This window comes from Corticium candelabrum, chromosome 22, assembly GCF_963422355.1.
Source record: "Corticium candelabrum chromosome 22, ooCorCand1.1, whole genome shotgun sequence".
NCBI classification, from domain to species: domain Eukaryota; kingdom Metazoa; phylum Porifera; class Homoscleromorpha; order Homosclerophorida; family Plakinidae; genus Corticium; species Corticium candelabrum.
The window spans coordinates 1,966,392-1,983,891 of NC_085106.1; the positions used below are offsets into that span (position 1 = coordinate 1,966,392).

At 45.7% G+C, this 17,500-nt stretch overlaps 3 protein-coding genes across 4 annotated transcripts in view; 1 reads left to right on the plus strand and 2 right to left on the minus strand.

The window, feature by feature from the left end:
- Positions 1-3,083: 3,083 nt before the first annotated feature.
- Positions 3,084-13,678, minus strand: LOC134197531 (RAB6-interacting golgin-like). The gene is made up of 4 exons (XM_062666875.1): positions 13,602-13,678; positions 4,964-5,425; positions 3,537-3,635; positions 3,084-3,475 (listed from the first exon to the last, which is right to left on the minus strand). The coding sequence occupies exons 2-4, from the start codon at positions 5,395-5,397 to the stop codon at positions 3,115-3,117; spliced, it is 894 nt and encodes a 297-aa protein (XP_062522859.1). The 5' UTR covers positions 5,398-5,425; positions 13,602-13,678; the 3' UTR covers positions 3,084-3,114.
- On the plus strand, positions 5,400-14,896 carry LOC134197673 (protocadherin Fat 4-like). Its single transcript, XM_062667019.1, has 6 exons — positions 5,400-5,861; positions 7,217-13,326; positions 13,619-13,734; positions 13,805-14,212; positions 14,275-14,593; positions 14,660-14,896. The coding sequence occupies exons 1-6, from the start codon at positions 5,711-5,713 to the stop codon at positions 14,768-14,770; spliced, it is 7,215 nt and encodes a 2,404-aa protein (XP_062523003.1). The 5' UTR covers positions 5,400-5,710; the 3' UTR covers positions 14,771-14,896.
- Positions 14,897-14,946: 50 nt separating this feature from the next.
- The window catches only part of LOC134197530 (uncharacterized), a 3,245-nt gene continuing 691 nt past the window's right edge, over positions 14,947-17,500 (minus strand). Inside the window, exons 1-7 of one of the 2 annotated variants that reach the window (XM_062666874.1) lie at positions 17,234-17,500; positions 17,062-17,170; positions 16,917-16,980; positions 16,032-16,656; positions 15,856-15,956; positions 15,722-15,778; positions 14,947-15,658 (exon numbers count right to left, since the gene is read on the minus strand). The exon at positions 17,234-17,500 is cut by the window's right edge and continues 180 nt beyond it. In XM_062666874.1, coding sequence (XP_062522858.1) covers positions 15,223-15,658; positions 15,722-15,778; positions 15,856-15,956; positions 16,032-16,656; positions 16,917-16,980; positions 17,062-17,170; positions 17,234-17,296 — 1,455 coding nt within the window. In that variant the 5' untranslated portion in view covers positions 17,297-17,500 and the 3' untranslated portion in view covers positions 14,947-15,222. The remainder of the gene's footprint in view (positions 15,659-15,721; positions 15,779-15,855; positions 15,957-16,031; positions 16,657-16,916; positions 16,981-17,061; positions 17,171-17,233) is intronic. The other variant, XM_062666873.1, reaches the window with a different exon arrangement.

The window sequence follows — 17,500 nt, forward strand, 5'->3', positions numbered from 1 at the left end:
GTGCCTTGTTGGTGTGGCATGCATCCTGTGTCAAACGAAAATGACACGCCCACACAGATACACTTGCATGAGAGACTGGTTTGAGGCTATACATTTATACATACATACATACAGTCATGTAGATACAATTACATACATACATTTACATACATTTACAAACCTACTACACACTCATGTATGTATGTATCATCATGGTACATTCGATCAATCATGATGTCTTGTGTTCAGTTACAGTCACAATCTGCTTGAGTGGCTTCAAGCCTTTATGCCAAACCTTTGCTTGCTTAGTGCCCAAGATGAGTACCATGCCAGTTGGCCACCCTTAACAGCTACAGTGTGATGAAGTTTCTACAGTCCTGATGGTGCAGAAGGTCAAAGGTTCATCCTATGGGTACGTTATGCGCCAACAAACTGTTGGTCACAAAATCTTCTGTGAACAGGATTTACTAAGTGATATTTATCAATAAAACAGTCAAACTCTGAAAGCCTTGTTGTCAACCTGATAACTATTGCATAGCAATTAATTAGCATCCTTTTTGTCTGGGGCCACAGTTTTTTAACCTGGGGCTATACAATTTGCCCCATCACTGTAAAAATGACAACCTTGATTAACCTGTTGTAACCATGCAATTGCATAGAAACGTTTCATGTCATTGTTAACTAACAGAAACAGCAAAAGGTTGGAAAAAATCACATCTTGTTTCACACAAATCTTAGACTAAATACGCAGTGGTATGGCTAGAACAACATTCAAGCAAATGGTCTAGGAGAGTAGAGGCATCTTCAAATAGCTAAATTTACATAATGTAATGACAATACGCCAAGTGTATTGTGTCTGGTGTGTGTGTGTGTGTGTGTGTGTGTGTGTGTGTGTGTGTGTGTGTGTGTGTGTGTGTGTGTGTGTGTGTGTGTGTGTGTGTGTGTGAGCAAACCCTTGGTGTGTCAACATGTTAGAGCTACACCTCATCATTGGAATCCATTGTACAAGCACAATAGTTCTTCTCTCAGTTTAGCATGACACAACAATGTCCAATGACATTACTAACAACGACCCCATGGGTCTCTACCCTCCCTTGGGTGTTTAATTACCAACCATTCAGATAACCAGACAATACACATATTTCTATGTATGTGCATACACATCATGATAGCTAGAACACAAGAACTAGCATATTCTATTGATTGTGTGCTTCAATGACATGACCAGATTTAGACAACACGGCAAGCAAATTTTAGTAACCAAGGATGCAGAAGGTGCACAGCATACTGCATGTGGTCGCACTCCTACACTCAATCAAAACTGGGGGAGGTCGTTACCCCCAGCTGAGCACCTACTGACCTAAGAGGCAAGCATGCCAAGGTACACCTCTCACGACCAGACTAGAGGTCTACCTTTCTTAGTCCTAAATGGGATGGGACATGAGCAGCAGATTGATACCCTAAAGTAGCCAGATAATGTTAGCAATCAGTATGACTGTTCTAATGGCATTAATTTGCCATTGGCTATTCTTAATCTTCAGTGATAATGATAATGAAAATATGAAATCCATACCATTTATCACAGGGTATCTCTTAGCTCAGTTGTTTCACTCACTACAAACTCCAGATGACTGACCTCAGCACACTGGCAGAGCATCGAGAGGGGGAGGAAGGGTAAGGAGGCTAGAGCCTCCCCAATCTTTGTAGGCATGTCAAGTAAAAGAGCCATGTTTCCCTCAGGTTACCAAACAGTGAGATGAATCTTTGTCCATCACACTGTCCCGGCAATGACGGACATTCATACTGTGGAAGTAAAAAGTAAAATAGGCTTGACTTTGTAGTGTGATTGATCAGCCTCCAAACTTGAGGACTATGCTAAGCTGGTGTTACATTACCCAACACAGGTACTCATGGTGATTAGACTGCAACTACTCAAATTTTGATTGATATCTATAAATAGCTTTAAACCTATTTATACCAACAATGCATTGCCAGCCTTCCATGGTTTGAGAAAAACAAACTGCCAGTTGATATCAAACTATATCCAGGAAAATTTGCCTATGGCATACGTGTATATTATAAATTCTGTTGTATTCCACCTAGCAAAGTGCTTATGTAGTATGTAGTCACAGTTCAAAATGAATGACAAGGTGGGGCTATACTGTTGAAAAAGACACCATGGCCCAAAGTTTTCAGATTCCATGGCTCCACCACAACTCTACCACAATTCTCCCCTATAGCTAGTGCACTACTACTGCACTTCAGTTAGACAAAGGATCAGTGGTCAATGGTGGTTTGTGGTAGACCAGGCCTGGTGGTAGACAGTGGCAGTAATGGTCAGTAACATTAATGGTGGGTCCTGATGGTCAACTGGTGTCTGTCATAGTGGTCACTGTTGGTGATGTGTCCTAGTGTAATAGTAGTGGTGTATCAACATTATTAACTAATCTTTGTCTGCATTCAAAATTATACCCACAGCATTGGTAGACTACTGTAAATGATCACCTGCTAGTATATTCCACTAGTGTGTCTAGCCTACTGTGGGTGCTCTACCACCTGTCAAACAGGTATAAAACAGCTGCTTTCTTATTGCCATTACACAAGGTGTGACTACAGATAGAGCACAACACACAAGACTAAACACACACACACACACACACACACACACACACACACACACACACACACACACACACACACACACACACACACACACACACACACACACACACACACACACACACACAGACACACAGACACAGACACAGACACAGACACAGACACAGACACAGACACAGACACACACACACACACACACACACACACACACACACACACACACACACACACACACACACACACACACACACACACACACACACACACAAGGAAGACCACCCAAATGCAATAAAAGCATCACAAAACAAGATGCTGTATGTACCCATGCAGTCTAGATCGAGAGAATTACTGTCACACTGCCCAAAAACTGTCAATTTCTGTATTAATATACAGTACACAAACACCATTTGGCAACTACTGCAAAATAATGTCTTACTGATATGTCCGATTTTCTCACTATCTGCTGTATATATATATATATATATATATATATATATATATATATATATATATATATCAATCTTTATCCTTTAGTACTGTTACTTCGTCTAATTCACTATGTGCAGACATGGTAGCTAAGTCTTTTGTCAAGTCTTCTAACCTCTTTGCCTTTCGAAGTTCCGACTCTTGTATTATTGTATAGAGATGTTGCGTCAGCATCTCCTTTCGCTCACTCTTTTTGAAAAGGTCTACCTTGGCAGCAACAAACTCCGACTCGGCGACATCATACCGTGCTTTCGCTGTAGTGTAGTCCCGACTAGCTTGATCGATAGTGTTACGCAAGATTGCAACATCACTTGTAATGGCGTTGTCCAATTTTGATAGTTCAGATTTGACTTTTTTTAACACGGCTGTCTCTTGCTGGCTTCGTTGAAACCTGGCATGTACAACATACGTTTAGCCTCCGTCATGTACAAATAACAAGTTTGAACTAAAACCGTTCGTTAATGGTTTTCTGCAAAGCAGCCTTCTTCTGCTTGTTTTGCTCCTCAATTTCCTTCTGTCGTTTCTGTAGTTCTTCCAATTTGGCGTGTTGACTAGCAAAGACAGACCAATTGAGACCTGAAAATCTGTTGATAAAACTAAATGCCAAAGTACAGCAAACAACACAGACAACAAACTTGAACGAGAAGGAGCAACTGCCACTTCAAAATACAAACTTTGTATGGCCACTGATCTCCAATAGTTTGAATACTTAAATATGAAAATATTAATTAAATATAAAAATGTTTAAAATATTAAAATATCAAAATTAATTTTATCAAAAATTTTGTGTTGTTTAGATGACATCATACGTGATGTTACTAACTGGGCAGATTCAATTTTTGACCTATTTGAATAGGGAGTGTCTTTTAAAAATTTAATTAAGCCATCAGGGTTCTGCCCACAGTGGTCGGTGGTCGGGCCTGACAATCACTCAACAAACCCTGACCATCACTCCACATGGCCATACGCTACTATACTTTAGCTAGGATTTTACTTGCTCCAAGCTATTGAGCATTGGAAGGTGAGCATTTGTTTGAAAGGTGACCACTTTGTTTACACCGTGACACGCCGGCAAACCCACCTTGCTAAAATACGATGAAGTCGTCTTCAGGTTTTTTTTGCTAGACAGGAGCACTGGCTGTTCGAAACCTTCAGCTGGTGCATGGATGACAGACGTCTAACCATACCATAGTATAAACATGAAACTGGGCAATGTACTTTAACCACTGTTGACAGAAGTTGCAGCTTTCTTCTAGATCATGCATGGACTATTGACAGTGTGACACATTCTGTGTGGCAAACAACTTTCTTCTCTGTTTTGTGACGATGCTTGATTGTCCGGGAGTATGCTCTACTTCTTTCCCAGATATCTGAAATAGAGATAAACCATGCCCCTTAATTTAGTGGATACCTGACCACCACTCTGAAAATCCTGGGCAGAACACTGAGCTATTGTGATTACAAATACGAAACTATTAGGTACCAGATAGATACATGCGTGCATATAGTATAGATAAGGATTGGGTACAGTGAGGTATTGATTGACTCATTACATGTGCATGCCTCTATTAGCATAACACATTCTACATTAATTAACTATTTAATTGTTACTGAAATATCTCCATATTGGTGTATCATTTGACTTTCTCAAAACTATTGTCCCACTGAAATCGTTTTAAGAGCAACAATAATATTTGATTTAATTATATATTTATAGATACTTAATTAAGAAGTCAATATATTATTGTCTATGTTTGTTGTGTGTGTGTGTGTGTGTGTGTGTGTGTGTGTGTGTGTGTGTGTGTGTGTGTGTGTGTGTTATTTACGTAATCAATTACATCAATTATATATACTCACATACCACTCACATACCACTCACATCGAGGGATCATCTGACAACTCAATCACATCCTCTACTCTCTTCTGATCTTCTTGCGTTCCAATTTGATGTACCAAGCTTGCTCTACTTCCAACTCCTTTCGTCTTCGACTCACTCTCCTCGCCCCCGTTCGTCACTATCCCAGTGTGTGCTGAAACAACGGCCACCGGCTTGCTAGGAGCACCAGACCTTTCCTCCACTGGAATCTCATCATCCCACGTCGGTAGACTCCCGGAAATCTCGTCTTTATCCTCACGCAATACATGGGCAGCTCGCTTTCTATCTTGTTTACAATTGGCGGCCGCCGTGGAGCTCGCTTCGCTGCGTTTAGACGTTTTATTCTTCTGCTGCGTTCTCGTGTCCCTTTCGGAGGCCCCTCCTCCTCTCATTCGCTCTAAGTCCTCGTCTGTGAATCCCTCCCACTTTTCAGACATACTTGTACCACGAAGTACTTTATTTGTACTTAACGATCACAAACAAAAACAACACAAATTGATATCAACCAAGTTTGATGATATCGTAGCTGGAGTGCGATAGCATGGCCACAGTGTGTGTACAGTATTAGTAGGCATCCGTAATTGCACAATCTTATATTGATATGAATACTCTACTCTTATATAATTAAATAATTAACGTAATTTTATGCAAAGAGCAACTAATCACCTAGTTTTCTACCGTAGAGTCTAGCTAGTCGAGTATTCGTCTTCAGAGCGAGCGGGTGTCAGTCTGGGCAGATTCCAACATGCGATGCCTGCCCTACAACCTACACGGCGTACGGGCGGTGCAGCTGGAACTCTCACCTGGACTGTGACCGCCAGCTCCTACAATGCCTCTTGTCTCGTCTTCCAACTTCTAGTCAATGCGCTTCTCCTATCTCTACGCTACAATTCAAGTGAAGGTAAGTCGATTTCGTTGTTGTAGTAAGCTGTCTGCTCGATGCTGGGCACGCAGTCTGCGTTACAAAAATCTCTTTGACACCGAAGTGTGCCTTTTGGGCGGATTCATTGGCTTGTTAGGTGGCAAGCTAAGGTTAGGCGGAGAGTGCTAGTAGCGGAACGTGCTAGTGGCGTCATAAGCGAGTTTCTGTTCGCATCTTGGAATAGCGGGGGAGTCGGCCCAGTCATGATTTCCTCGCTTCACGAGATGCGTTTCGTTCATCCTTCTAGCTAAACCGACATCAACGGCAATAGTTGTAGAGTAGGAGACGACTTTGTGTAAATTTTTGGCTACCAGCAGAGTTGCGACTTTGTCGTAGCGAGAGCGGTCACCTCATTTCAATGTGTTAATTGGTCATTCAGACTAAACCGAATTCCTCACACTCTAATTGTTCGAGCATTCCGTATTAGACAAGGTGACGAAGAAATGGTGAAGCAAAAATTGATGTGTAACTGAGTGTAGTCTCGGAGAGACGGAGGGTTCGTCTGTTATGCAAATGACCCGTCGGAACAAGAAATGACTGCATAGTAAAGCGGTAAACCCGAACACGTACGCAAAGGAATTGCTTACACGGTACGACGTGAACACCCGACGTGTAACGACAAGCGGTACCGTAAAGACTTCGCGTGCGTTGAACCGTCTTAGCTTCGTTCTCTTTGTATTACAGTCGGTCTTGTCGGCTGCAGCAAGTAACCTACGCACCATTTTGACAGGGGCAAGTTTGGCCCAGCTGGTGCCTTGGTGTGGCACCAGGAACGTATCTTGGTGACCAACAAAAATGACACACGTGGACATACCTACACGAGACTGGTTTGAGGCTACCTACAAAACTACCTACCTACCTACCTACCTACCTAAATACCAGAGTACATGCACACGTAGTAAGTATATACGTATATTTATACATATACATAGATACGTACATACATACCTATTCATGTGTATGTATGTACCATCATGATACATATACATATGTACATGCATGCATGCAGATAGTCTCAGACCTTCAGTGCGCGGTCTGGCCACGCGAGACTCACAGAAAGGCACACATAGCAGACACATGATTGACATTAGTGATGCCTTGTGTGCACGGAATCACTGCTCTTCAGTCAGGCATAGTCGTGACGTCACCATCTGTATCAGAGACTTCAAGCTTTGGTGCCAAATCTTTGCCTAGCTTGGTGCTCAATACCAGCCTCTGCATGGTGTGGCATCATAGCGCCAATTGGCCAGCCCTGTTTTGAATTGCGATACCGTGCCTGTGAACGGTGCAAAGCTTTCTAATATATTTATTATATTTGTTGACTGCTCTCGCAGGTGCGGCTCCTGTTTTCACGCAGAGCGTTTGGCGAGGAAACGCATTCGAAGACGCAGCCGTTGGGACGTCGGTGCTTCGTATCGAAGCAACAGATGCGGACGGAGACACGGTGGACTACAGCATGTGGGGAGGACAAAATCACAATCATTTCTCGGTCGCGTATTCAACCGGAGTCATTTCGATTTCTCGACCACTCGACAGGGAGGCGATACCGAGTTACTCCTTGACCGTCAGCGCATCGGATTTTGTACACTTTGTACAAGCCTCGGTTATTATTACAGTACAAGACGTCAACGACAACTCACCGTCTTGTGATTTTGCTACTATTTTGGTGACTCTCTCTGAAGCGGCGAAATTTGGAACGCGCGTTACGTCAGTCAACTGTACCGACGCCGACTCGGGATTGAACGGTCAGTTATCATACCGCATTAGTAGTGGAAACGCGCACGACGTCTTCACAATACACAACGCGTCGGGAATCGTAGAGACTGCAAAAACGCTAGATTACGAACTCACTACACTACACCGGTTGGTTGTTACCGTTACGGACATGGCACCCACTACGTCTCTTCAAACGAACGTCACTCTGTTAATACCAATTAGACCTGTCAACGAGTATACACCGGTATTTCGTTCTTCTTTTTACGAAACATCAGTGCGGACTGATTTACAGCAAGGTTCAAATGTATTACAAGTCAGCGCTTACGATTTAGACGAAGGACCCGGAGGTGCGGTCACATACACGCTGATGAACAATATTTCACATTTTACGGTCAATAACTCGTCGGGGAATGTAACTTCTTTCAGCGCTTTGCGTTATGACTGTCTTGTATCTCAAAACAACGTGTTTCGTCTTGTGGTAAAAGCGGAAGATGACGGCAATCCATCGAAATCATCGCTGGCAAACGTCACGGTCACTGTAACACAGTCAAACGACTATGCGCCGGTGTGTAGTCCTGTAGCGTACGCTACGTCGGTACCAGAATCGCTACAGCTAAACTCAATCATTCTCACTCTAATGTGTTCTGATCGTGATGGTGGTGCATTGATGTATGAGATCAAAGACGGAGATTCACTTAATGTATTCAACCTATCAGAATCGGGAGAGCTCATCACTGAGAAGCCACTCGACTACGAGAAAAACGATTCGTACGACTTGTTGATATCAGTGACAGAAAGGTGCGTCTCCACTGCAAAGAGCACCACCGCATCGGTCACAGTTCAAGTAACTGGAGTGAATGAATACCGACCATCGTTTAGCGCGCGCGAGTACAACGTGAGTGTTAGAGAAGACACCACAGTCGGCACTGCGATACTCCGTCTCAACGCTACAGACGAGGATAGAGGTAACGACGGTGTGATCAACTATTGGATCGGTCAGCGGACTCCTACGTCTACAGCCTTTCTCGTCGATCGCATATCGGGCATGTTGATTCTCGCCCGCAGTTTGGATCGCGAGACAAGCGACGTGCATCTATTGATGGTCGAGGTAACCGACAGTAGCCGAGCATCCGATCGCATGACCGGCTCGGCTGTCGTCAACATTGCCGTCGACGACGTCAACGACAACTCACCGTCTTGTGATTTTGCTACTATTTTGGTGACTCTCTCTGAAGCGGCAGAAGTGGGAACGCGCGTTACGTCAGTCAACTGTACCGACGCCGACTCGGGACCGAACGGTCAGTTATCATACCGCATTAGTAGTGGAAACGCGCACGACGCCTTCACAATACACAACGCGTCGGGAATCGTAGAGACTGCAAAAACGCTAGACTACGAACTCACTACACTACACCGGCTGGTTGTTACCGTTACGGACATGGCACCCACTACGTCTCTTCAAACGAACGTCACTCTGTTAATACCAATTAGACCTGTCAACGAGTATACACCGGTATTTCGTTCTTCTTTTTACGAAACATCAGTGCGGACTGATTTACAGCAAGGGTCTAATGTACTACAAGTCAGCGCTTACGATTTAGACGAAGGACCCGGAGGTGCGGTCACATACACGCTGATGGACAATATTTCACATTTTACGGTCAATAAGTCATCGGGAAATGTAACTTTGTTACGTGCTTTGCGTTATAACTGCCTTGTATCTCAAAACAACGTGTTTCGTTTTGTGGTAAAAGCGGAAGATGACGGAAATCCATCGAAATCGTCGCTGGCAAACGTCACGGTCACTGTAACAAAGTCAAACGACTATGCGCCGGTGTGTAGTCCTGTAGCGTACGCTACGTCGGTACCAGAATCGCTACAGCCAAACTCGACAGTCCTAACTCTAATTTGTTCTGATCGGGATGGCGATGCATTGATGTATGAGATCAGAGATGGAGATACGCTTGATGTATTCAATATAACAGAATCGGGAGAGCTCGTCACTGAGAAGACACTCGACTACGAGAAAAACGATTCGTACGACTTGTTGATATCAGTGACAGAAAAATGCGTTTCGACTCCAAAGAGCGTCACCGCGTCGGTCACAGTCCAAGTGACCGGAGTGAATGAACACCCGCCGTCGTTTAGCGCGCGCGAGTACAACGTGAGTGTTAGGGAAGACACCACAGTCGGCACTGCGATACTCCGTCTCAACGCTACAGACGAGGATAGAGGTAACGACGGTGTGATCAACTATTGGATCGGTCAGCGGACTCCTACGTCGACAGCCTTTCTCGTCGATCGCATATCGGGCATGTTGATTCTCGCCCGCAGTTTGGATCGCGAGACAAGCGACGTGCATCTATTGATAGTCGAGGCAACCGACAGTAGCCGAGCAACCGATCGCATGACCGGCTCGACTGTCGTTAACATTGCCGTCGACGACGTCAACGACAACACTCCCGTCTGCCGTCAGTCCGTAGTCGTGACGACGGTCGACGATTCGGCGCCGGTCGGCGCCGCCGTCGCCCGCCTGTCGTGCAGCGACTCCGACACCGAAGCGCGCGGTCGGCTGTCGTATAAAATCGACGACAGCGCCGCGACGGATCTCTTCACGGTGACACTCGAGGGAGACATCAAGACAAAACGTTCTCTTGCTCGTCCATTGCTTTCTTCCTTGTTTTCATTTGTCGTCATTGTGTCCGATCACGGAGATCCTCGACTCGTCAGTAACGTATCGGTAGTTGTTCACGTGACGAGAACAAAACCCTACACGTCGTCTCCCGTTTTTCATTCGTCTAACTATATTACTTCATTGTATGAAAACGCCACAATCGGTACCACGGTCACTACCGTCTATGCCGTCGGTAACGCAACGTCGGCATCCGCAAAGTGTGTATACTCTGTCGTTCGTAGCGACGCGGACACGGTACTGGCAGTCGATCCGATGTCGGGAGACGTCGTGCTGACAAACACTCTGGACAGAGAGACAAAGGATTCGTACACGTTAGTAGTCGAAGTCGGTGCGACGAACAATCGAGGTCGGAAAGTCGCGGGAAGGACCGACATCGCGACGGTCACGGTCAACGTGGCGGACGTGAACGACAACGCGCCGTCGTGCGGCAAACTAGTCGTCACCGTCGACGTTCCAGAAGACGCTCCTCTCTATACGACAATCGCACAGCTAGACTGCGTCGACGCCGACGAGGGAAAAAACGGCGACCTGACATATGAAATAATCGATTCTCGGAATGAAAAAAATTTCCCAATTTTTGTGACGTCCGATGGCGATATTCATATCAATGAGACTTTGGATTACGAGTCGATCCAGTCGTATTCATTTACGATTTCGGTGTGTGACGACGGAATGCCTTCCAATCAGATCAACGTGTCGGTGGTAATCGTCGTCGATGCTATCAACGAGTCTCCGCCTGCGTTTCAGTCTGCGCTCAATATCTCGGTCGACGAAGATGCATACGTCGGTACCGTAATCGCACACATTCGAGCAACCGATTCGGACAAGGGAACCGACGGTCAGATAACGTATACGATAACAAGCCATTCAAATTCAATACCTTTTAGTATTGAGCAAAATACCGGACGCGTACTCTTGATACAAACACTAGACAGAGAGACGGTGGAAATCTATGACGTAACCGTGACTGCAATGGATGGTGGTAATCCACCCGGAGTGGCACACACGTCGATGCGGCTGACGGTTTTGGATGCGAATGATAATAGTCCGACGTGTCGACGAGCGACGGTCATCATTTCGTTGTCGGAAGTCAAAAATGGTAGTGAAGCGGCACGATTAAAATGCAGTGACCCGGATGAAGGAAAAGACGGGCAACTGTTGTATACTATTACCACAACGCGAGACGGTATTCCATTTAGCATTGACCAGCACGGACTAATACACGTCACGAACAAGACTACAGACAACGGATTCGGTGTCTACACCTTTTTGGTCGACGTCTCGGACCGTGGAGCTCTTCAACGGACGACGACGGTTACGGTCATCGTTTCTACGACCGGTACGCGCAACGAACACACTCCATGGTCATATCCGTATTTCGAGCGGCTGGTGAGTTCCGTCAGTATCGCAGAAAACATAACAATAGGAAGCATTCTCATCAGTCTCAACTGCACGGTACCGTCGGGAAACGCTCCTACACTCAATATCACCGCGGGCGACGAAAGTCGTCGTTTTGCAGCGACTTCTTCGTCTGGAGACGTGAAAGTTGCTCGTGCAATCGACTACGAAGCGTCCGTTCGGTATCTACTGACCGTCGCTTGCTATGACTCGGCAGACAAATCCAAGTTTGTCTCATCCCTGATTGATATCAAAGTCAACGACGTCAACGAGTTTATACCAACGTTCAGTCAAAATCAAATGACAGCGTCGGTGCTCGAAGATGCAAAAGCCGGCACGTCTATATTGACAGTGAGCGCGAAAGATGAAGACGGCGATGCGAGTATACAATATTCTATCGAGCGAGCTGAGCCGGATAATCATCCCTTCATTTTGGACGCCTTAAACGGTCGAATCACTCTGTTAGGTCGACTCGACCGCGAGGAGGTGAGCGCCTACGACTTGAACGTGTCCGCATCGGACTCCGTTTACACTGTGTATGCGATGGTTCGCATTAAGGTCACTGACAGCAACGATAATGCGCCGCAATGCCGTTCGTTACTGCACGTGGTATCGCTGAATCGTATGCAGACGGTGAACACGGTTGTGGATCGATTGAATTGTAGTGATAGAGACGCGGGTGCAAACGGTTTCTTGTCGTATGAATTAAGAGGCGAGTGGAGTCATGTGTTTACAATCAATCGGACGAACGGAGAATTGAAGCTCATGCAGCAAATATCAAGCGCCGAGAAAGTGAGTGAAACAAGACTGACGGTATTAGTTTCCGACCATGGAAGCCCGCGTTCTCTTAACGAGACTGTCGAGGTTGTCGTAAATTTTTTAGAGACGAACAACTACGCGCCGGAATTTCCGACGCCCGCGCTGCTTGTTTTTAACGTGAACGAGTCCGAAAGATTGGGATACCGTGTGGGACGAATTATTGCGCACGATCGAGATGGAAACTCAAATATTCAGTATAGAATTTTAAGAGCGGCAAGAAGTGCGCCATTTTTTCTCGACCGATCGACGGGAAATTTGTATCTAATACACCGACTTGATCGCGAGATGGTCGATTCGTATGTGTTAACGATCGAAGCGGTTGACGGCGGATTTCCAATCGGCAAGACGTCAACGACTAACGTTACAGTGAACGTGCGAGATATCAACGACAACGCACCGTCGTGCAGTCCGTCCGTCTACGGAAACGTTGTAAGTCGGGAAACTTCGAGTGGAACGATTCTAGCCAAATTGAATTGTTCGGATGTCGATCTGGGAGCGAATGGTGTTGTTCAATACAGAATGCTGTCGGACATTAATAATTTCTATGTGAATTCATCGGGTTACGTCATTCTGAGAGACACTCGACTGGATGACTCTCGGTCGGAGCTACTGCAGTTGCCTATCGCAGTGAGCGACAAAGGAACGGTCAGTCTGAGTACAAGCGTCGTTGTAGTTCTGCGAGTGCTTGAAGAAGATCGGCACGGTCACGACAAAACGTCGTCGGAACCGAGTCTCGTAAAACCCGCGGACAAAATCGAGTCCGAATGGGTGACGAATTCTGTTGAAGTGCAGTTCGTTGACTACGACTGGAAGCAGGTATGTATAATCGAATTAGATTCGATTCGAGGGAGGCGATTAATTAAGTCAGTATTGACGAGTTTGCGAACAAGTGTGTGTGTGTGTGTGTGTGTGTGTGTGTGTGTGTGTGTGTGTGTGTGTGTGTGTGTGTGTGTGTGTGTGTGTGTGTGTGTGTGTGTGTGTGTGTGTGAGTCGATCAGTTTGTGCGTATATTATCTAGCAGACAGACGAACAGTAACCGAACACAGAACGATATCGAGTAGGTAGAGATCTATTGCAACACAAAAACTCACTCTCATTTGTTGTGAAGTGGATAACGAGCGGTCGATCAATTGCAAAGGCTCTATTTGCTCTTGCTGCCACGGTGTACTGCAGTGAAAGTTCTCGACTCTGTTTCGTGATGAAACCAACAAGCAACAAGCAACAGTATCTAAACATATACACGCTCTACTCAATTTAATTAACATATATTTATCGACTAACGATTTAATTTCAGAAACGACGAACTCGTGGTCTTCAAAGATTCGCACGTGATTATCGTACAGGCCAAGGAAATAAAGATATCAGGTCGTCACCAGCTGGTCGTCTCTCTCTACATCTCCCTACCAGACGACGTTCAAGCGGTACCGGGTACCCCAACAACGACGGTAGTCCAGCAAGCGACCGCAAAAAACATCATAGACTACGCCAAGTCTTCTCTACAGGCCAGGAAGCTCACGATAGGCGACGTCAGGACTGCGTCGTTTGTCTTCTCAACCGAGCCGGCTTCTGAAATGACTGACGAGATGACGTCAAATTTCGCCGGATGGGAGATAAAGGCAATTAGCTGTGTGCCTCCAGGTCTAATGCTTATTCTAGCTGTCACTCTCCTGGCAAGTTTCTGGCATCGACGACATCGCAGGAGGTAACCTGTAAACGAGTCCTTCAGTGAACAAAGTGCCTAACCGATTGAACTATTGTTTACAGAAAGCTTACTCCACTCCAGTTGGTATCTTCAGACATTCAGCGACGAAGTAAGAAGCCAGCAAGAATCGGTAATACAAACAATTCGCCAGCGATTACTGGACGGAATCCAAGTTCAACTCGGCAAGAGAAAAATATCCTTGGGGTACCGCAAAGAGCAGCCGAAACGGAGACACGAGACAACGTATCATCAACGATATCGCTACCCGGGAGTTCATGCAGTTGCTTGTCATCTTCTTGGGCTGACTCGACTATCGATATCCTGCCTGGAGCACTACCAAGCTCAGATGACGAGCAAATGGACTCTGGAATACAGACGGAAGTGAGTTGTAGCATGCAGTCTCATTCTACGTCTATGATTCTCTAGTTACCAACCTTCTTCCTGCAGATACACGTACCGACGAGATCGACAAACGAAGCTACCGACCTCATTAATATTGACAGAAACAGTCATTCGATTCGCCGGTCACGAATCCTTCAGACGTTGAACACAAGCTAGAGAAACATATCGGTAGGACTCGCGTAGAAAACGACGTCTACCGAACTCGATATGACGTCAAACTCGAAAACGAATGTTTGCGGGAAGCGACGACTACATGCAGCGATGCCTTGCATGAAATTACAAAGCCGGCAGCAACAGCGAACACCTCGGCTTTATACATTACATTACCAACGTGAGCGAAACAGTCAATCATGTAAAATATATTACAGACGAATTACAATAGATAAAACGCTGCTAGAGTTGTAACAATAATACATTACTGTAATAACAACTTATACCTAATACATTATTAGTATTATTACTATTCGAAATGTCACACCCAGTACAAGTGACCGCGAAAAAACGTCACCATCTGAGCCATGGGGATATGCAACAACTCTTCCAGCTTACTGTCTGCTTACTGTCTGTGTACAAAACCAAATCTCTCAATACAAAACAACAAACCTATACTACAGTCTTCGATCCGTTTGGTAGTTGGGATTGGGAGGTAACGGAGTGGGAGGGCATGGTGTGGGAGCTATGAGGTATATCTGAGGTATCGATCCGTCTGCTAAATGTGTTAAGTCCACTGAACTTGAATTCGGCGTCAATGACTCTGCTGAAACAGTAGCAGCGCCGTAGCAACGCCTTGTCAATCGAGGATGTGTCACACAATAGTCAGTAGCTTCTGTGTCATTAGATTGATCAATTGTGTCGTACACCTGCATGCCCACAGAACTGCCTTCGACAGATCGACACAGGCAGAGGTTCGACGATGAGGCAAGTAGCTGATGACTTGCTCCGATGCTGGGAAGAGGAGCTTTGCCTAAGGCTCTATCCAATGATAAGGATACCTGCTGACCTCCTACAACGTGAAGATTGGGATTCCGAATGGCGGAATGGTTACTACAACAAACAGCAGAGATATATATGTTGTCAACAACAGGTGCATACTAACATATAGTCCACCTTAGAATTTCCAGCCGACCTTTGTTACTATGATGCACGTGTCTTCGATTCTCCTGCCTGGTTATCACATGTCACAACAAACCAACAATATTCATTTACAGCCTTCAGCTAACATCCGGGAATTTACAGCTCACCAAGACGAATCATGAAGATTGACAGACGGCAACTGGTTATGAACACGACTAGATACCATGGGCAGCGATGGCTGGTGGATCACACTACTCATCACCTGCAGCTACACGTAAAAGCAAAATCATATAAACTCGATATCCCATATCATGCACTGTGTATGTATCCGTGTCTTATATACCTCTGGTGGCAACTGCTGCTGCCTTACAGAATTCTCCAATGGTGAATGACCAACAGGAAGAAGTCTTCGAGGTAAAGTCGACGAGACAGCCGGTTGTCTCATCGTTGACCTCTGATTTAAACCCGTAGACAAACCCGGTGCTTGAAATTGAAAATAGAGTTCTCTCTTTGTCAGATTACTGTATGTATCACTGAGATATAAGTTCGACTGTGGAGTACTTGGACTCACAGTCGGTGCACTGACTTCTAATGGATCTAGTTTCATCGGCTTTCTGCCTGGCTTATGTTGCTGTTTCTGTGCTCTCATCACCATCACAGGAAGTTCAAGATGAGTCTTTCCAGTCATCATAGAGGGACTCTCTCCATCAACACGATCTCTAGATTTCATAGACGTCTGGCTCGATACAGCAGAGAAATCAAGAACGACAGCTGAGTCTCCAGATGATGCCGTTGATGTACTCAAAGAGTGAAGTGACGGTCTCTGTCCATTGATACTCTTTCCACTATGCCTGGGTGTTGTCAACTTGACCGGTGAAAGAGTTGCAGGTATCAGAGGTGACGCCGTACTCGTCCTCGTTTCCAATGTCGGAAAAGGTGCAATCGGCGGAAGGGTCGCAACTCTGGATCTACAAAAATCAACAAACCCTCCTCATTTAAATCCAGAAAGCAAATGCCACGCCTCGGGAGGAGGAGCCAACTATCAGAGGCGTATCTATGCTCCTGGGTAACTAATGCTGTTACGTTACCTACTGTTGATATAAGAAAGTCTGCAAACACCCCAGGAGCTGTAACTTCCTCCAAACAGCCACAGGCAAGGTACCATGCATTGGGAAGCATACGTCTAGATGCAACGAATACATCAATCTGACGGCAACACGAAACTCACCGTTCTCCGACTTCGTCTCCGGATCCAGACATCCCAGCGTCCGACCCATAGCCCGATGATTCACCTGCAAGAAACCGTTTGCTTGTATTTCTAGTCGCATTATTATATTACACATTCTAGACTACATTTCAACCATGTTTCTCACCTGAAACGTAAAGGAACGACGACGGTAGCAATTGTTTCTTGGGCGGGCGCGACTTCTTCCTGGACGCGCGTCTGCATCTGAAGCTTCCTCTGCGAGTCGAGCGAGCACCCTGTAATCCAAATATTCACATTTCACTCTGCACACACAAGAAACTGAGCTCAAAATCTCACACCAGAGAGTAATTAAACAAGGGAAGATACTGTCCGGGCTGCTGGAAGCGACGGTTAGGCTGCATCGCGACGGAAATCTGTACGAAGCGTGCATGTACTGTACAGCACCACCGCAAGAGAGTGACAACAGCAACAGCGGGCGTGACCGGCAATTAGCTAATGACAGCTCGCCGGTGTATCGCTTGTTTCACTGAACTAGTGACTCGCGACGACGAGCGGCATGATGACAGAGAGCGTACGGCCCGCTGAGTCAACTCAAGACGACGAGA

Excerpts from the sequence above, each read along its gene's own strand:
- LOC134197531 (XM_062666875.1), bottom strand. The coding sequence starts at position 5,397 with ATGTCTGAAAAGTGGGAGGGATTCACAGACGAGGACTTAGAGCGAATG. Across the intron at positions 3,636-4,963 it reads TTGTCAGATGATCCCTCGAT|TCAACACGCCAAATTGGAAG; the intron begins GTGAGTGGTATG and ends TGTCTTTGCTAG. Across the intron at positions 3,476-3,536 it reads CAGAAAACCATTAACGAACG|GTTTCAACGAAGCCAGCAAG; the intron begins GTTTTAGTTCAA and ends TGTACATGCCAG.
- LOC134197673 (XM_062667019.1), top strand. The coding sequence starts at position 5,711 with ATGCCTGCCCTACAACCTACACGGCGTACGGGCGGTGCAGCTGGAACT. Across the intron at positions 5,862-7,216 it reads ACGCTACAATTCAAGTGAAG|GTGCGGCTCCTGTTTTCACG; the intron begins GTAAGTCGATTT and ends CTGCTCTCGCAG. Across the intron at positions 14,213-14,274 it reads CATCGACGACATCGCAGGAG|AAAGCTTACTCCACTCCAGT; the intron begins GTAACCTGTAAA and ends TATTGTTTACAG.